The sequence below is a fragment of the Nipponia nippon genome, unplaced genomic scaffold (assembly GCF_047370975.1).
Source record: "Nipponia nippon isolate SJK-2023a ecotype South Korea unplaced genomic scaffold, ASM4737097v1 scaffold_1, whole genome shotgun sequence".
Lineage (NCBI taxonomy): Eukaryota > Metazoa > Chordata > Aves > Pelecaniformes > Threskiornithidae > Nipponia > Nipponia nippon.
In genome coordinates this window covers 137,381,604-137,402,173 of record NW_028262290.1, presented here as the reverse complement: position 1 = coordinate 137,402,173, position 20,570 = coordinate 137,381,604, and the positions used below count along the sequence as shown (strand labels likewise).

General features: G+C 35.2%; 1 protein-coding gene across 1 annotated transcript in view; it reads left to right on the top strand.

The window, feature by feature from the left end:
* PHF14 (PHD finger protein 14) overlaps positions 1-20,570 on the top strand; it is a 170,642-nt gene that overhangs the window by 113,297 nt on the left and 36,775 nt on the right. Inside the window, 1 exon segment of the mRNA XM_009461174.2 lies at positions 1,102-1,219. Within this exon segment, the coding sequence (XP_009459449.2) occupies positions 1,102-1,219 (118 nt within the window).

The following is a 20,570-nucleotide window of genomic DNA, read 5'->3' as shown; positions in this document are numbered from 1 at the left end:
TATTGCAATTTTTGGAGATTTTTGTGTTCGCATGTTTTGTAGAGGAGAAAATGAGTGGCCAGGGAAGCAGAGAAAGAAAGTGTAGAGGATTTCCTAGGAAATTCGATTTTTGAACATGTATTCTATTTCCTATTTTTGGATCATTTATATTGGCTTCAATTCAGAGTTTAAGGACCTTTAATGAGGAGAAAAAAGCTTTCTTTTCCACCCAAAAGAATACAGGGGGATATACAAATAAAATTAAGTTCAGTAGGTTATATGAAAATCTGTGTTATTTGCTTTTAAAAATCTCTTTCTCATTTTGAGCTTATTATTGTACTGATTTAAAAATCCTTTCATGAAGCACTTGTTATGCTGTAGCATTTCTTTAATGCTGGTACATTAAGAATGGGTGAACAATAGCTATGCTATATGTTTTGAGCATTTTATGTGGACCATACATAGCACAAAACGCTTATGAAACCTTTATTAAAAAAGAACATAAATTTGTTGTGTGTACATAGGGCAGTTTTGTAAGTGAAAGATCACAGTGAAATCCTTTTAAATTAATGCCCCTTTCCAGAAAATTCAAAGCGAATCAGAAAATACTTTGTGCATTTAGTTATCAACCACATAGTCCTGGTGTAAAAAATAAAATTCATAGCTGTAAATTATACTTGAGTTGTTGAATATGTGAGCAAACATTTCACTGTGTTTTCCTTGAAAAAGCAGATGTGTAAAATAGTATCTTAAAACTATGAAAAATGAATATTGTCACTGTCTAAAAAAATCACACATTTCTGAAAATAAATGGCAATGAATGACATTGAAGTATCTAAAAAATTGAGCTGGTTATACATTTTTCTTTAATTTGCAGGTCTCTGAAATAATGTCATTTATATAAGATGTAGACAAAGGTGATGTATGAGTGTCTGCATCAGAATATTCCAAATTAGGCAGAACCTCCTTGAAGTGATTGTGTTTGAAAATACCGCTTACAGAAAATGGATTTTCTGTATCATGATAATGGATCAGGAAATCTTGTGCTGAGAATTGCAGGGAAGCTCAATCTGAAATAGTGTAGAAGTACCATTTATATATAATTTTTTTTTTCTGTTGCAGGTGTGATGAATGCAGGCTTTGCTACCATTTTGGCTGTCTAGACCCTCCCTTGAAAAAGTCTCCTAAACAGACTGGCTATGGATGGATTTGTCAGGAATGTGACTCTACATCCTCCAAAGTAAGTTAATTCATCCTGTGAAATAGTTGAAGTATTCTGGTTTTAGCAGTCTTACTTAGCATCTGAATTTTTTGTTGAAATGCTATATGTAGGTCTGCTCTGAAAAAACAGTAGAAGGTCATAAAATAATGATTTCAGATTCTCTGTAACACAGGTAAAAAACAGAATGTATGCAAAATGGAAATATTCTTAATAAAGAGAATTTTATTATCCCAGTTAAATGCTTTCTTTTCACATTATGTTCTCACTGAGAAAGGAGTGAGTGTGGATACTGTATCAGGATTGGTAACATTATTGATAAGTGAAAGTGTTTCAGCAGGAGTACAGAACACAAACCTGTAAGGACAGAGATAGAAAATACATGTTTTTCAAAATAAATGAAGATGATATGAATTACTAAACCTGTTTTTTTCACTGGAAAATCGTATGAAGGTTGTTAATACTTTTATATTTATATTGATTGGTGTGCCGTGATCACGTACAACATTTTAAAACTAGAAGTAAATTTTTTACATGGACTAACTCTCGTTAATAATATTGACAGTAATAGTATGCTTCTGTACTACCAACTTTACAAAAAATAAAGATTTTGATTCTTTCTTTGTCTGCACAGAAGCGTCTTCAGTACTAGCATTCTTTTCTATTGTCTCCATAACCTCTGAAGAGACACTTTCCAATTGATTTTCAAAATTGGCTTTATAAATGCATCTGATACCTCAGTGTTAAAATAACAGAGCATTCTAAAAGTCTTTAAAATTTTACAGGCTATTCTGCCACTGTCTTTGTATTTTGCAGAATTTTTTAACTAGTAAGGAAATGACTCAGTATTTGGATACACAGGGACACAGCTATGCAGAGATGTTCTCATAAGTTACCTGTTAGCATACTTGGATACTTAAACTCTTTCTTGATGTTACTCTTAAGAATGGAAGATATAAAACGTTCAGAGAGAAGTATGATTTTTTGGCTTGCTAGTGGCCCTTTCCAACTGGAAAAATAAGGTATTCAGTTTCACCGGGGGCGGGTTAAACAAACTGTTCTTCTGTAAGGAGATATGAAGGCAGACATCGGAAATTAGCTGTCCGCTACAGTTTGGACATGAAGCAGTCTTTCTTGAATGCCACTTACATGCAACGGACGTTCCAAAAGTGAATTAAAATTGTTACTGAATTTCTGTCACCTGCTTAAACTAAAAGGTGTTCTTGATAACGTTAATATCTTCCATCTCCTGTTTTCTTAGCTTCTTCTGAGTAAACAAAAAAAACAGGGTTTGTAATTTCTAAATGTGTTTTCCAGGAGATTACCACACTATGTACCAGATGAAATTTTAAAAATACTTTGTCATGTAAATTAAGTATTCACTTCGCACAGGGTGTGTGTTAATTTTAAGGTCTGTGTTGAAAGAGACAATGTTCTGAAGAGTAAACAAAGTTTATCATTAGAATGATGATATATATTGTGTTATCTTAGTGATTATTACAAATTAAAAAAAAATGCTTGCTATTGTGTCTAATTTTCTTTTTCATTCATAGAGATTTTTAATGAGTAAATTTAAATAAAGTCTTTTGCACTTTCAAGCACAGGCAATTTGAATTGTATACAAGTGAAAATGTAATGAATATGAAAGATACTGAAAAATTGTCTTATGGGGACTCCTTGTGGTTTTGCTTAGTCACTTTCCCATAGCTTTTCCACAGAGCTGGGCAGAGACATTTCTCTGAAAAAGCTATATTGCTATCTGTGTTTTTAAAAGTTTTTTTATGTAGCTTTTTTTGGTTTTATTCTATACTGCATAACAAATTCAAACAACATGGTGTTGAGTTAAACTCCTTACAGACCTTCCTTAATGTGAACATATGATTTAAAGGATTAGGGCTTTGTTTATGTATTTAATCATTTTCAAATTCAATATTCTGTATGGCTTTAGGATTGTGTATTGTGTATCTGCAGTTTTGCACAGCTTTTCACAGCCAGGAGGAGCTGATATGATAAATGCTTTTTCTACTCCTCACTAGAGGGTGTAGTCTCTCAAATGTGTACTTAGAGCTCAGAAGAGGAAAACCGTAGCGAAAGTTGCGTTGTTTGCTGCACTCTGCCTGACCTGCGGATGACTTGCAAGCCTGAGCTACCAGCAATTTCAATCTCTCAGTCACTTACTAAATCCAATTTTTGGTGTCACAGCGAAGTTTCTTGTATGGATTATAGCAGCAAAATGGGATTGAATTTCCAGCTTTGGCCAAGGAGACTATTGTTTAGTTTTCGTTCCTTCAACCTTGTTCATCTGTTTTGATCCAATTTAAATCACTGTTATAGTATGCATTTTAAGATTTCCCAACAATATCTTCTGTAGCCTTGAAAACAATTGGTAGGTAAATTACACTATTTCAGTGACAAGAGAGATTATAGTGCATTGCATATAATGGTTCAGTTAGTTTTTATTTCTAATTATGGATTTCAGTTTTAGATGTTCAGGAAAAGTTGCATACTGCTGACAACGAAGAACGTGATTTTATTTTCAGATTTTGCTAAATGCTTCTGGGTGTCAGCAGTACGAGGGATGTAATTTAGCAGTAATAAACATATGCTTTAAATTGTTATCTATCACAGGTGTTGGACATGTTACTTCCAGTTTGCTCATACTAGTCACAGGACTCTCCAGCAATTGTGTCAGTTTTTCCACCAGCGTAACATATTCCCATATTACCCTGCCTGTCAAATAATAGACAGACAGTGACTTTGCTGTAGGGCATGAGGGTAACAGCTTCTCTGCTGGTAATACTCGCTGTCACTTTTATGGAATGGGTGATGCTCACTACTAAGGTCTGACAAGCTCTCTCATCTCAAAACCATTGTAGATTTTGTTACATCACATGAAAGCTGAAGTAAACCTCTAAGCTCTCCATTTCTATAACATTATCCATCTACCCTGCAAAAGGATGACAGTGTGCTTTCAGGATTGCCAGACAGCATTCTAAATCATAAATTTGCTGATAGTTTCAAATAGTGATATTAAGAAGGAATATAGAACCTTATTTAAGTTGAATTTAATAAAAATGAAATAAATAAAATATAAACGAAATTATTCAATAGTATGATGTGGTAATGTTCAGTAGGAATAAATGTGGCCTGTCCATTTGTTCATTATGTGCGATAAAGGTCTCATTATGAGGTCTCCCTGCTATTAGATGTGGATTCCTTTGTATTGCCTTCCATTTAAAAAGTACTGTTTAAAGTATCTCCTCCAATATAAAAAATTTGCAAAGGACCAAGGCAGCAAAGAGTTTAAACATCTATCATGGTGGTTACAATGACCATGCTAGTTAGGTTTCTATCTGCTCATCTTTGCGTACAATCTATTTTGCAAAACGCTGCAGAGTGTACATGCCAGGTCATTATTTGATGCTGCAAGATCAGCTGCCTTGTCTCTAGACTTCTGTTTAGTTTGCTTTTATTTCATCTTTGTACTGTATTGCATTTTTTCAGTGGAAATAAATTGTCAGTTTATATGCATAGAATTCTCATCTAAACCCCTCAGGAAATATTTTCTGGAACTACAAATACATGACACACCAACCCTGGCAAGTAATATTTTTTTATACACTTCTTGTGTTGTAGAGCAATCATGGATGATTTTATTTATTAGCCAAGTAGAAGCATTTCTTTGGTTATATCTCGCTTTCACATAGTGAATAAGCAAATGACATTGGACACTGTAATGTTAAAATATTGAATATAATATTTGAAATAATATTTTAAATTAAAAATAATTTTTAAAATGTACAATTTATTTCAAACCTCTTAATTTGGTCAGATAAAAAGAAAAAAGTGAGCAATTCTATTTAATTCCTGTAGTGCATGGAATTTTATTCTAGTAAAAAATAAAGTGGGTGGTTAAGAAGGACTGTGAGGAGTGTAGAAGTTCCTGATCTACTCATGAGTTGTGCAGGTGACAATCTCATCATGGTTTATCTAATTTAATTTTCATCATTATGCCTTTTTTTCAAACTCGGGAATCATTTTCTCACACGTGTAGTTTCAAACAAGTGTATTAAAAAATAAACAATGAAACCAAAAAATCATGATGTCAAACACTCAAAATTTAGGAAATATAAAAATTAAGGTGACATGAAGCACTCTAAGTCCTTTTGTGGCTATATGTGTGAATTTGCAACCTTTAATCACTTCATGCTGTGATTTCCCCCCCCCACCCCCCCATAGGACCCCTGCCTTCTCTGATTTAGCTGTCGGGGGTCACTAAAAGGAATTAATTTGGGTTGAGTATTAGGAGAAGGTACTATCTTTAGGTTTTGCAAGGCATTAAAACTGAAGTGATGATTTCAGGAACAGAAAAAAAAGGAATCTTGACCTTATGTTTGAAGTAGTTGAGTTGTGACCAGAAAATTGAATTTTACCTTTGTCTCACCCCAGAGATCCTGTGAATGCTAGACAAATTAAAATTTTCAGATGTTTAGTAATTTTTTTCTCCTTGTTTGCTGTTGACCAGCTTGGATCCCTTGGCCTAACATGCAAAAATGCTGACTTTTCAGAGCTGTGGTGGGTGATAGTGTAAGCTGTGTTTTGAAAGTACTAAGTCTCCATAATGATGTGGTCTAGACTATTGCAAATTGAGTAACTAATTTAATAGAAGTTTTAATTCTTACTCTATCTGTGTCTTGGCTTCCATTTTGCAAAATGTCGATACTGCTCCCTTATTTTAGACATTTGCCTTAGATTTGGATTAATTGTTCTCTGGAGCTGCTTTTTCCTGTCCACTGACTATAGTAGGGAGCCGAGACAGTTTAGATTAGCAAGGGTTACAGTTTAGGTGGGATTCTCCTTGCTTGAGTACACACAGAAGATGATTGAATCAGCATTGCATGAACAGACTTTATCTGGGCATTTATTAAACGTTTGGAACAACTCATTTTCATTATAGCCAATATCTTTAACATTTTATATATACAAGAAAACCCTATTTGAATATCTGAGGTTGGCACACAGTGGTAGCATATATGCATGCTTAATCATGTCTTAAATATGTTTTATAGTGCTTTTGTAGGTATCATTCAGTACAATGTGATTTTGTTACGTTTAAAATACATCTTTTCAAAAATAAATGAAAAATCTCCTTACTCGTAAAGGTCTTTTGTATTAATTCAAACTTGTTTTGGTTGCATATTCTGACAAATGGTCGCTGCAATGCTTGTAAAGAAACTGTGACCTTAATTTAGTCAGCTTACATCAGAGAGTGTTGCATCAGAGCACTTTCTTTTGAGGACACAACATACAAGCAAATGTACTGCCACCATGGCAAACAGCATTGCAGCTGAAAAATGATTAAAACATACTGCTAATAAATCTGCTGGCTGATACAAGCAGAACATAAGATAATGGAAGAAAGTTCCATTTTTATGCAACATTTTTCAGCCAGAAGTTAAGAGCATTTCACAGTGGTTTACAGAATAACAAATTGCATAGTGTAATGCACTGACTGCATTTGTAAAGGCAGAGTCTGTCTTCACTTCTGCTAGGTGTGAATACTATGATCTATTTTATTATATGGTCATCAAGAACAATAGAGTTAAACATTTTTGTGTGTATTCATATGTTTTGAAGTTGGTTGAGGAGAGTTGAATTATGCTACCTAACTCAGATTAGGACTTTCATTTCTTATGTGACATGGAACAAAAGTTGTTTTTTATGTAGCAACTGGAAAAACGTGGTTATTTTGAAATCGTTCTCTTCCTAGGTTTGTGAGGAGCAGTCAAACATTGGCACTGGAATGTTTTCCTTAAAACTGAAGATTTAACAACAAGGCCTTACACTACTTATTCCCTGTTTTAAGAACTTCAGTAATGACAAACCTTGGCACAAAAATGAATTCCACTGTCAAGTTAGTCAAAAAAAAAAGGGTGAAATTGCAGCATACAGTAATTCTTATCAGTTGGCTGAAATATTGTCAACTGTGGTTTAATATTTGCTCCCCAGGTATCATATTTAAAAAAATGAGTTGGCACGGCCTCTGTTATTTTCTGGCAAACAGGTATAATAGATCTATGTAATGAATAATTTATACCATAAAATGTTCCAAAAATAATCAGGCTTGAAATTAACTTAAGATAGGACTTGATTTATGAATAGCAGATAAGCTCAGCGTAAAGTTAGTTGGTATTAAATCCGCAAATTAACCCAAATAATCAGGTACACTTAGTTGGCAGAAGAACATTCCCATACTGTAAGTGGGAGGCTTAGGTTTTAATGGAAAAAAAAGGTTAAGCACTGTAAAATGTTTCTGGCACGGATGCTTATTTTAAATATTTTAATTCTACCCCATGTTACTGACTGCCAGATCCTCGTCATCACTAGTGCTTGTACTCCTTCGTAGGTGCAGCTTAACTGTGTCAAAAAAGTATAGTAGACGATGGACAGTACAGCACAGCATGGTCTTTCCCATAACCTTGTCTGAACAAGACTTTTTGACTGGTTACACAGATGATAGTACATCTAATACCAGCCAGAAGTTTAAAGAAATTGGAATACAGGGCTCTTTCTCTTAATGAGGTATTGTTGTTCCAAAGGCAAAAACAGATTTCTGATTTTGAAGTATAATACTGGGATAGATCAAAGAATATTAATTAAAATGTTTAAAAAAATGATGTTCAATTAGGACTGAAAAGTGAAATACATAATTTTTTCTTGCATTAAACTTTGTCAAAAACCAGCAGTTATAATAAGCCTGATAAGAGTCTGTTTGCCCAGTGGTATATTCTTATAAAATTAAGATTTAAACTACACACAGCAGTTCTAAATGAGTATTTTTGTCAAAAAAACCAAACTCATTTTAATGGTACTTGATCCAAAAATTGTTTGGTTTCCAAGATTAATTTTCTTCTACCCCATGTTTCTTCTTATCCAGGAGACTGCAGAAATCGCTTGCTGCTTAACTTCATTCACTCTTTTTCATAAACAACCCAACAACGCAGAATTTTTTCCAAAGCTGAAACTTTGCACACTGTTATAAGTTGTTCTTCATGGGAGAGCAGTAGTATCATTTAATGCCTTCCATAATGCTGAATATTTTATGACAAAAGGAGGAGGAAAAAATGTTTTGAATACTACTGAAAAGAGTGATTCATTCTGGTGTCATTATACACACATACACCTTATACTACCTTTAAAATGAAGCAAATTATTTTTTCAAGAGGCTTTGTGAATGTCTCACGAATCACATTATTATTGAGGTAGTCCTGCTCTTCATAAGTTGTCTTGACAATTTTGCTTTTTTGCCACTAAAAACATGTTACTTGAAGTGAAAACAAACAAGGATGGCTGAAATTAGAAACAGGCTTGGTCGTTAATTATTGCTTTGCTTAAAATACACACCTGGAACATTTAAGAGGTACCTGATTAGTAAAGTACTAGACTTAAAAAAATTTATATCGCAAACACAGTGTAGTGATCATACATTTTTAATGCATCTAATTTGAATATACACAATCTAATATTTAAATGACTAAACCTCCAGTTTAGATGTGGTTTAGTTTAGATAGAATAAGTTTTACCTACTCCAAGGTAGTGGTTAAGGAAGCAAAATCTCTTCGTGGGCAACTGTTAGAAATGCCACTGCTACTTCTTACCTTCTTTAGGTTATGCTTCTAACAAAATCTGCTTACAATTATGGTTTATCTGGGAAATAGCTCTTCTACTGAATTATGACTTACACTTCCTAAGCCATGGCAAAATGAATTTACAGCCTACGTTGCCCACTACTGCAGTGCTGAGTGGCAAATAATCTCTGCTGGGACCTGTCTACAATTGGGAAAAATCCAAAAAGCAGCTAGCATCGTGCTTGAAGTAAAGCCACTAAACCTGGTTTTATGCTAACACAGCGTGAGAGAATAAAAAATGAGAGCACTTTTTCAGCCCTGAGCAGCACCCTGCCACAGGAAGATTTTATACCTCCTCTTTGGTATGCAGCTGTGCGTACTCTCAAAGGATGTGAGAAGGCTGATAGAGGACTAGTGTCTAGGAAGGACAGGGGCAATGCGTGCTCCTTAAAGAACTGGAGGCTTTCTCTTTCTTGCTCTTGAAAATCAATTTTTAGATATTTACAATACTGAGCAGCATTGTGACAGTGAATTTTACATATTGAAGATGCTATGTTGAAATGTAAAAGACAAGGAGATAGTAGTGTTAACCCAAGTTTTCTCCGTTTTACATTCTTTTTTAAGTGAAGTCACAAAAGGAAGATATACGCATGTGGAAGTCACCAAATCGTAGCTGCCAAAGCACCGTATCTTACACCACTGATACACATTCAGACCTACTTCATCAATCCAGTTGTCTTCCTATGTCTAGAGTTCCTAAAATAATGAGCCTTTTGAGTATTGATAATTAGGGGCTTCATGCTGACAGTGGAGTCATAAACAAATTTACCAATAAATTGTAATTGACCATTACTACTTTCTAGTAACAACCCTATTGGAAATTTTGATTGTTATTTACTTAATTAGTAGAACACATGTTGATTTTGAAAGTGTCTGAAAAAAGTGTGAATGAAAAGCTTGTAATTGACTTTGGAATTTTTTAGCCTTTTGAGCCGTGATGAAATTCTTGGTTTAGATGGTGTAAGCTGCGAGGAGGGCAGTATTGAAAAACATATCCATTGTGCATAATCTTTTCTAATTTGAATATTCATGAAGAATTGAAGACTCAACAGAAAATAGCAAAAGGTATGTGCTTTGCAATGACATAAACAAAGGGAATCCTGAGAGGTGCAAAGATATATCTGGAGCCTGGGGGCATCCCATTCCACCCCAATTTTGCAAAGTAGTGTTCTGTTGCTACTGAATTCCTGAGATAAGTTTCTTTACCTAGAAATATATTTCTTCCCTTATGTTATGTATAGAACTAGAAGGTATGTAATTAAAGAAGAATTATGTATCTTAATTCCTCACTAGTCCATCTTTTTTACCCTGCAAATTATCCTAGCACATCACCTGTAATCATATTCTATATGATGGAAAAAGAATTAGATCTTTAATTGTTAGTCTCTGCATAAGATCTGAACACATTATCATGGTTGCCTAATTACCTGCTCATGTTTACTCTCAAGGTTGATTTTATTTTAAAGTCTTTCAAAGAAGTGCAGCCATATATGTCACTTTAAGTAATGTGTCACTCATCAGTATAAATTACTAATGCTGCCTGGGAAAATCTAATCATACTGAACAAGGAGAGAGAAAGGAGAGGGGGGAAGAAACCAAAAAAGCACCATTTTATGAAGTGCTAAGCAAGTAATGAATTTTAGCAGAGTCAAGATTTGCTTTTCGTCGTTGTGTTAGATAGTGGTAGAGAGGTTTAGTTGCCATTCTCACATAGAGATTCTCTTAGTGCCAGCCACGTTTAATCACATTTTGCAGAAGACAGCTGGGCATTGCTGATTTGTGCTGTGTCAGCCACTTTCTGTGCAAAGGAGTGTCTCATCGCTTGGATTTTAGCATTCTGTAGCAGAAAAGTTCCCTCTTCTTAAAATTGGCTCAGCAAATAGCTTGTGTGGGAATATAACTGTAAGAGCATTACAATATCAGCTCTACCAAGAAAAAGCACAAATATTATGTGGAATTTTAAGATGGCTTTTGAAAAGATTTTCACAAAACTTTTAAAATCTGTAATGCATCGTTAAATTCTGGTAGCAATTAAGTTTATCTTAGATTTTTTAGTAAATATGTCTTCGGTAACAGTTGAAAATTATTATCTGGTTCAGTGGTTTGAAACACCTTCGGGCATGTTTAAAAAGTCTTAAGTGTATTTCAGCTGTGTCAAACAGTACCAAAAGATTTGTGGAAAACCTTGGAATCTGTAGATATCAAGATTTCTTCTAGCTACTAATCTCATGAAGACTGAAGGGCAGATGGTATCCTTTCAGATGTGGTATAAATAGCCAAAGAAAAGAAGTGTCAAAAAGGAAATAGCAAGATAACTCGGTATTTATGGAAGGTACACACAAGTGTACTTAGAGTGGGTTAATCACATCACATATTTATTTTTGGAAATAGAAGGGCATCAGCAGATTGATACAGTCATTGACATAATGAATATTAAATGTGTAACCAGTCCTGTGCTATAAATAAGGATACATACCAGGTACTAATATTTGCAAGTGTATTGTGTATTAAATGAGTACGCAGTTTGTCCTACCATTTTTTTCTAGTGCATAATATCTCCACTGCTTGTTTAGGTTGAAAGTATTGCAGAAGGCAGAGGAACTTCAGAGCAAAATGATATTCTAAGTACTTTTTTTTTTTTAATTGCTGGTGGTAAGGAGCTTTTTGAAAGTTATTGTAAGGTGTCTGTATTCATGTAAGGATAGCTTCTAGAATCTTCCATTTAAAAGGTAATTATGAGAAAATACAAAAAGTTTGAGATTGGGAGCCATGATTTATTAAACTGTTATTAATTCTCTCACTGGAATGACCTGTAGAGCTGTTGTTTATGTGCTTTCTGGGTACAGCATAGACAGAGACTGAAAAGCTCCTTAATATAAAACAGTAAAATATTCAGAAGACAATTTGTACCCTTTCCAAGGTACCCTGGTAAATATACAATGAATCATTTTACCCACTGACTCATTCTTCCATGCCAAGCGACCCACTTCAGGTAAAGAATAGTAAGATGGCTTAAGCAATCCCTTGGGAAATATGATTTTGAACCCTCTTAAGAAGAGGAAGAGGGAAGTGAACCAGGATCTTCCCCATGATGGTTGAATGTGTTCACCAATTAGTTTAGGGCAGCAATCAAACCATCGTCTAAAAGTAAGGCATTAAGTGTGTCTGTCACTATTTTTTTCTTTTTTTAATTAAAAAAAAAAAAAGAGCAGGAGGGGGAGTTGGTAGACCCCAGAGAGCTTTCAGTGTAATGAATCTCAGGAGGAAGAAGGGGACTGTTCATAATCCAGGGTAACACTACTGAATTCTGAATAAAGCTGGTATTTAAAATACCCTATTATTTTGAACATTTTCTATTGATTAGCGTGAATGGTTCTACATTCCGGTATGCTCATTTTCATGGATCTTAATCTGAGGTATCTCAGTGTGTATTTATCTTAGCATTTTGGTTAAGGTTGGGAATGCATTTTTGAAATGGCAACCCAGTTGCCACCAATTGATACGCTGTGGTTCACATTACGGAGTGGTCTCAAGAGTGTGCAAACTGGATGCCTGTCAAGGGACATTAAAGCTGAGGATGTGTTCTCACTGCTAATGGGTATGCCGTCTCTGTCACCATACTAGTCGTATCTTTGAAACGTGTAGCACGTCTGGCTGATCCTCAACACCAACTGCATTGCTCTACAGAACTGTTCCTGTCGCACCACAATAGTTATTGGTATGAAGTGACTCTTAAAACCACTCTTATGTTTGCTGTATCAAAGGTATATTTGTGTTTTAGTTTCATTGACTACAAAAGTTATTTCATTCCTATTTTGATAAGAGAATTTGTGGAATTCACATATCAGTAGTCTCAAGGTCGAAAGCCTAAAAATTAATACACAGATATATACTGATAGGGTATTAAATTTTATCATTTGTATGTTTGTATAAGCACTGTATGCGTATGCTTTTAACTGAAAGATTCTGGTCTACAGTGTTATTAAGAACTATATTTATGAGTAAGAGACTTGGTGTATGTTTTCTACTACAGATGAGAAACATAAAAAGGAATTTTGTCTGGTAGATGTAATCTTAAAAAAAAAAACAACAACACACAGGGAAAATATTCATGCCTCCTAAAATAGGGCAGTAAAATTGACATTTCAAGTGAATTTAGCCTCATCATTTCCATGTATCATTTACAGCGTTCTTAATTAGGGAAGAATGAGGAATTTCCAGGCCTTTCTGAGGATGCTTTAAAACAGCGGCACTAGTTGTGACCTTTCAGTTCCTGTGGGCTCAGCAAAAGATGGCTGATTAATGTCACATCTTAAACTGTGTCAACTGGGCTGTTCATTCCCTTTTGACTAAACAGCCCATTGTCAGTGTACCTCAGTTTGAGGGAATAAAATATCCTTGTGTTTTAGCTGGCTACTTTATATTAATAAGAGCATGTATCTCTATTTAGTAGTATAAAGTTATATGGAAAGTTTCCTTAATTACTCTAGTGACTAACGTGAATGAATAAGTCAGGGGCACCCACAAAATAGTGTTCCTAACATTTGTTTGAAGCTTCTTAAAGGATGTCCAAGAGATTTTTTTCATTTGGCACATTCAGATGTTAGAGCAATCTGAAAAGGAGGATATAAGAAACATTTTTATAGAAAGCTTTTCTATAGATACATTCTTTAAAAATATTTTTATAGCCTTGAATGAATGTTTTATTTTTCTGCTTTATCAGTTGAACATAAATGATGATACTTTTTAAGACGAGGGAGAGGGAGAGGAAGAGGAAGAGAGGGAGAAAGAGAAAAGCAGGATGGGAAAAAATAATGGGACTTCAAGAAGCACCCTTGGCATAGAAGGGGAAATGTGAGTACACACGCATTCATAAGAATGAGAAAGTTCCACTTGGAGAAGTACACAGAAACCCTTATGGGGAGAAGGGGATGAATTAAGAAACAGGGCTGTGGCAAAGTGGAAAGAAAGATGCGGAGGGCACACAGAGAGCCTTTCCCCAGGGCAGGGTAGAGTGTTTGTAGAAAACCTCTGAAGTACAGGCAGATAAGTGGGTGCCATATAAGGAAAGTTTAGGGAGCTATAAAACTTGTGTAATAAACTTAGACTGCAAAAAATGATGTACTGTGCAATCCCTTTCTTTATTTCATCTTGTTACTGGAAAAAAATTCTGGAAGTGGGGAGAGATGAAAACCAGTCTTGATTTAATAAGTAGCCTTTGACGATTTTGTGATGCTTTTGGTGATCACACATTTTAATATCACTCTGTTTTGCATTATGTTGAGAAAATCTGGACTTCAAGGAGTTGAAAAGCAAGCATCAGTGCTGATGAAGATGTAAAGAGCTAAATAAATATTACTTAAAGGACTTCTCAAAGGGGAAAAAAAAACCAACCCTATGAATGTGCTGACCCTGTCTTGAGAATTAAGTTAGATGGTACAATTTAAAGCTTTGTTCCAACATCTGACAGACACACTCTGCATGCTGATGCATAATATCTGAAGATTGTGTGCTTGAAAGAAAGCCTTTTCTGAGCTACATTCTATTTTTGTTAGAATAAAGCAGCTGCTTTTTGGAGCAGAGATCTTCTCAAGTGCTCAATCTTCTAGTTCAAGTTATGTATTAGCCAAGTATTGTGAGCAAATTTTGTGTATGCTTTCTCCCAAGCTGCTGAAGTGGAGTAAAGCAAGCTACTTCGACCATAAATTGTGCAAATGTGCAGCTTGACCCTGAGAGGTGGAAGTAAGTTTGCTGCTGTCCCTTACTCCCAAGTTGTCACTGCCTCAGCGATCCAAGAGCATGGAAAGTTTGGGGCAATTTAAACATGATTTGAAAAGAAATACAGATAGAGTAAAACTATCTTTTAGGGAGACTATGTGAATGGATTGCTGTGGTCTGCCCCTGATCATTTCTGAAGGAAAAAAACATTGCTTAAGGGAACATTCAACTGCAAACCCAAATGTAGCCTTACTAATGGAGCAATTGTAGCTGCAGCACTGCCTTCCACAAGTAATAGCAGGTGGCTTTGTACATTTGTTGTTTAGAAAACCTTGTTTAAAATGTTAGACATAAGGTGCCCATATCATTCTGTAAATATGTTGAAGTCAACAATTGCAGTTATTTGCAGCATACATAACTGCTACAAAGTAAGCGCCACACTTACTGTGGACGTAGATGCTTGTGATGTGTTTAAGAATTAGTTTTGCAACTTTTCTGTTTGGTTTTTTTTTTTTTTCAGATGGGGGGGAGAGTGGGGAAGGATCAGAGAGATCAGAGCTGTACAAAACGGGCACAGGGAAGATGAAATGTCCTGATCCAGCAGTAATAAATTCTGTGTGTATTGTCTTAAAGAGCTTTTACAACTCCATAAAATAACTTCTAAAACTCCATATTAGGACAAAAATAACTTTCTAGGCTATAGTATATGCCTGTAACCTAATTCATAATAAGAAAAAACAGCAGAACAATATATAAGAAGAAAGCAGTGTGGACAAAAAAAAGGAAAAAGTATTGAGTTACTCTTATATGCAGTGATAATGGCATAGTACAGCAGTCTTGCCAGTATATTAATATCCTGCAAAAGGATATTCATATAAAATCTGTTGCTCTGGTGCACCAGATAATTACCAAATTATGCAATAGGTAGGAGATTTAGCACAAAAAGGATAGAGATTGGTTTTTTCCCTTTATTGAAGAAATTCTAAAAATTTCTGGTGATGATGTTCATGTTCGTACAGAAATTTTTGCCAGTAGTTTGAGCCATACTGTACTTGTGATCAATGGCTCTAATCCATGACAGCAACAGGAAAGTTGTATTCCTTTGCATTATACGTATGAGATTAGTGTGGTGAATCTATATTTTGAAGTTTAATAGCAGGTCTTGTATTCTAATGTGGTTTTAATTACAGTGTTTTAGGAGTTGATTTTGAATACATTTCAGAGAATTCTGGGGTCAGAAAAAGCAGCTATTGAAAGGGTAGCTAAAAGAACAGCTTTTGAATATTGGGAAATAATGACTGATGAGAAAGTAAAAGGAAAATATAATAATCTAGGAGAGTTTGATTTGAAAGGTGGAGAATTCAGTCCAAAGAGAGGTAGGATTAGTACACTGAGTTAATGGAAATGTAGAAAATATGTAAGTTAGAAAGGGGAAACTAATTCAGGTTCCAGAGGTCCATGAATGGCAATACATTCAAATGGTAAAATGTTCTCCTGTTTGCTGTTTCTATTTGCATGTGCTAAAGTTGGAAGAATAAATAAGAAAAACATTATTTTGAGAGTGCTCTTTCTAGCTTTAAATGTATGTATTTTTTTTTCCATTTGAAGAGGGCATCCAGAGAAAACGCATGACCCCGTTTCCTTTCATACTTTGTTCAAACACTTCTAGTAAAATATTAGCAATAGTAGCATCCTTATTTTAAAACAGCCATAAAAGTGGAAATTCACCCTTTGACACTTGGAAATGTAGATAGGTTTCAAAGATGCAAGCTAGCTTTGACAGTGCTGTAGTTTATTGAAAAATAGAGGGATAATAAATTGAAACAAATGGGTATTTATTGGAAACCTCTTGTAACTTTATTAGTTCCTTCATATTGCACAGTGTGTTTGAAGAAAAAAAATAGCATGAGGCTAAAGAATGTAATTATGTTTCTATATTTGGTAGTCAGAGAATTATAAAAGGTTTTTCTTTTGTTTTTGTCCTTAAAAGAAGGCAGAGGTTTTAGAGCTAGGTTAAGGTTTATTACCTGAGCCGAGGTAGTTTCAGAGTCAGCTGAGAATGAGACCCTGTGGTGTTAACAGTGTATAAACATAGAAGTCATCATCCCCTTCTCAAGAGAGAGAAACAGTAGCAAAGGACATAACAACGGTGTTGCCTCTGTGACTGGCGGCGTAGGAGGTTAGCACACGTACGTTAAAGGTTGCATTTGTAATTTCCTATCTTTGGAGAGGACAGAGGAAGAGAGGAGATTGTCAGATGCTAAATAAAATCAGCATGAGGAGAGTGACAAAGGCAGAATGAAAGCGGAAGGGAAATTTTACAGCTGTGGAGCGTGACTTAAAAGTTTAAAGCCCAGGTTCTTACCTCGTTAACTAACACGGTAAAATCCTAGGAATGGCAAAGTGATTGCTCTCACATGTAAGTAGGTTGAGATGAACTCTACATGTCTCCTGGGGATTTACTTTGGCCACCTGTGAACTGTGGAGAACTACAGATATCTCATCTTCACTAGATTTTACCAAACTCTGGCTAAGATGTTGTGAATACTTTCAAAGTATGCCCCTGGACTGTAAAGGAGAATAAGGACAGGTAGGAGCAGTCAGTCAGCTGATGGAGGGATGGTCTGCGGTCTGGGCTAGAGAGGCACCTTCGGTCTGACCCAGGAAGGCTTTTCCTCTGCAGCACTGAAAATGATACTCTTTGAGGCTAGGAGCACTTTAGCACTTCAATAAAAATGTGCTAATTTCTTCCCGTAGTCCTTCAGCCTTAAGAAGCTGGCTTCATGTTTCAGAAGGGGCTTTTTTTTTTCCTCTTTTTGTAAGTCTAAAGGGGGACAAATATTTCTACTTTGTTACTGTTAGAAGTCTTTGTTAGTAACTTTGGCTTCCAATTCATTACTGGAGTCATGTTTTCAGAGCCTGGTGTGAGAGATAAACCCTTTGCAAATGAAGACAGCATTCATTTTCTTTCTACCTCAGGCCACACAGAATTGATTGGGGTAATAAAATGACAGTACCATGTAATATACTGACGGCTCTTTAATTTGAAAACTAGTTCCAGGCTGATTCAAAACTTGTTTAAAGCTAATTTATGACTTGTATAATTTTCAACTGGACCAAGGTAAAGGATGATATATGAAAACTGATGCAGAGTTAACATAATATATTCAAACCTGTCAGCTTGGAATCATCTAGAAAGGGTTTGTGGGTTGATTTGTTTTGATTCTTTTTTCATTTTCTTCTGTTTTAAAGTAGCAATGGCAGAAAAAATAGCGGATGCTTGGCTGGTATAAATACTGTTGTAAGAAACTATTTTTCCATCATCTTGTTTCAAATGGAACTTCTTATGCTTTCTACCAAAATATTTTATGCATACTTTTTTTATATACATCAGTTCTCCATTTTCTTCAAAATCAGAAGCTGTGTAGAGTTTCTGTTTCGTATGAGTCAACATCTGTGCTGTTGGTAGCATGGATTGGTAAACAATTACAGTATTTTGTTGCCATAACATTCCCTATGAATATACATATCTGTATATACATATCTGTATCTTATTTACGTATACAATACATATCTGTATATATGCATTGATCTTGTATTTAATGGTCTGGCTTTTAAAAAACAAAAAGTAAAACCAGTCAAGTCGTCAAATTAAGCCACAACATCAGCATAGCATAAAATGTAAATATTTTCCTCTGAAATCTATCACTTCTATGTAGCTCAAAAGCAAAATCCACATCTGTTCTGTATGCACTATTGATTTTCCAGTGTACTGTATCAGTGATACTTCTGCACAGCAAAGGACAAAACTAAAAGAACAATGTTTGCTTCTATTGCAGTAGTTGCAAATAGCAAATATGCCAAATGGAATGAAGGGGAGACAAGAACTGAATGCTTTCAGGGAGGTGCTACAGTTGTGCACCCTGCACCTTTGATTTCTCACCTCCTGCCTGCCTTGTCACCTTTGATCTCTGCTGACCTGAATTTAAAAAAAAAAAAAATGCTGAATGTCCAAGACTCAGAATTTAACCAGCTACACTTTTGTGTCTGCTGCCAAGACTAGCAAGCAAGTTCCATCCCATGACTAGAATATCCGATTTGTTATGTATTTGTGTCAACATGTAATTCAAATATTTTTTTTTTTACAGAACTGTGATTGTTTCAAGCCAATGCTGTTGTGGTATCTTAAACTGCATGAACATTTAGGTCATGTGAAAAGAGACATAGTTCAAAGCAGGGCTGTCTTTCTTGCATAAACATAGTAGAATGTCAGCGCATTTCATGTTTCCTCTTCAAGGTTTCGTAAGTCCAAGAAGGATCATGTTCTGAGGAGCTTTGAGCAAAATCAGCGTTGTGCAGGAAAATGTAATTCACGAGCACTGAATTTATTTGTTCATGATGCACTTATATTTTGATAAAGAATTCCTGTATTTTCAGGAAACTGGAAGTACCGCTTAATAGTTGTTTTCCCCCATAATTTATTAATTAATATAATTAAATATTGTGATCCGTTAGAAAGCTATGTCTTGATCTGTCCAACTTGAAAATGCAGATATGTGAGCTTTCGTATGTATGTTGGAAATTATAATAATATTTTAATGAAATAGGAAGGGCTTAAGCACTAGAAAAGATGTGTACCAAATTATTTACTGTGTAGGTTACATGTCCATGAACAGTCATGTCCATCACTGCTACAGTCGAGGCTTACAGATCAATTGACATGGTTTTCATTATACAAGGCCTTGAAAGAAGAAAGGAGTGACTTTTTGCAAAGTCAATCCTCTATGTTACGATATAAATCATAACTAGGAAGGACAAGAAACTAATTTTAATTATTTTTTGAACTACATTTTTCCTTTTAACACTTCGTCAATAAAAATGTTGATTTAGGTCAGAGATACAGATTTTTTGCTTTTCTTTACAAAAGTAAACAATGCTAATACTTTTTCAGGTTGTTTTATTTGCTGAGTACAAGTCAAGGTACCAGGATTTGTTACCAGAACTATTGCTCATTTGACCATGTACTCATAACACACTGAGCAGAAGCTTTATGAAAGTTCTCACTTGCACCTTGCAGCATTTTCATCGTTGTGCCTTACATGAAAGGATCTCATTCCTCTTACTGAACATGTTTATTTCTGAAAGCTGTACTGAACATGTTTCCATACTAGTTCAGAGCAACATAGATTGCCTTTCTTACAGATGTTCAGGCTCTATGCAGTTTTCCTAAGAATTGACAGCGGTGTGAAAAGAGATAATAAAACCAGTGCAATTGGAAAGGGAGACTCATTTCCTCGGCTTGGTTTTTGAATAATAAAATAAATTTGATTTCCATCCATCTCCTTAAAAATGGAAAAGTATTATATTGGCTAGCTAGTTCTTAAGAAAACTATTGAGAAGGATAGCCAAGCTGCTTGGAAAGAAGATATTCGAGACTTGATGGGGGAAGAGAATCTGTGGTGTGCTGGTCCTGTTGAGGCAAGAGGAATGGAACAGGAATGTGTGTTTACTAAATTGCAGTTGCTTAGACCATTTTTGAAAACCGTCATTTATTACTTTCAAAAATCATAAGTAACAAAAAAAAGTTGCTACCGTTATCTGGCCAGAGGTAATAGCAACATAATAAAAGTTTGTTCAGACACAAAAGACAGGCAGAATTCAAGGAGAGAAATCACTGAACCAAAGAATTCAGACAAGTACATCATTTTCTTCCAGCAGATGTGGTTGTTACTTTTGTTTTTGTAAGTGGCGCAGAAGAGCTGCTAGAAACATATTGAGCTGATAAATTGCATGGCGATGATTTAACTTTCCAGTTCTCAAGGAGAAAACAAACAGTACTGTTCAGTACTCAGAGTCAGTTCATGGCTAATTGGGTTAACAAAAAGAGATAGTCTCATCGTCATAGTTTACTGGGAACCAAACTGAGGCGGCCTGTGAGAGAGAGGACGTTTGCCCGTACAAGTCCA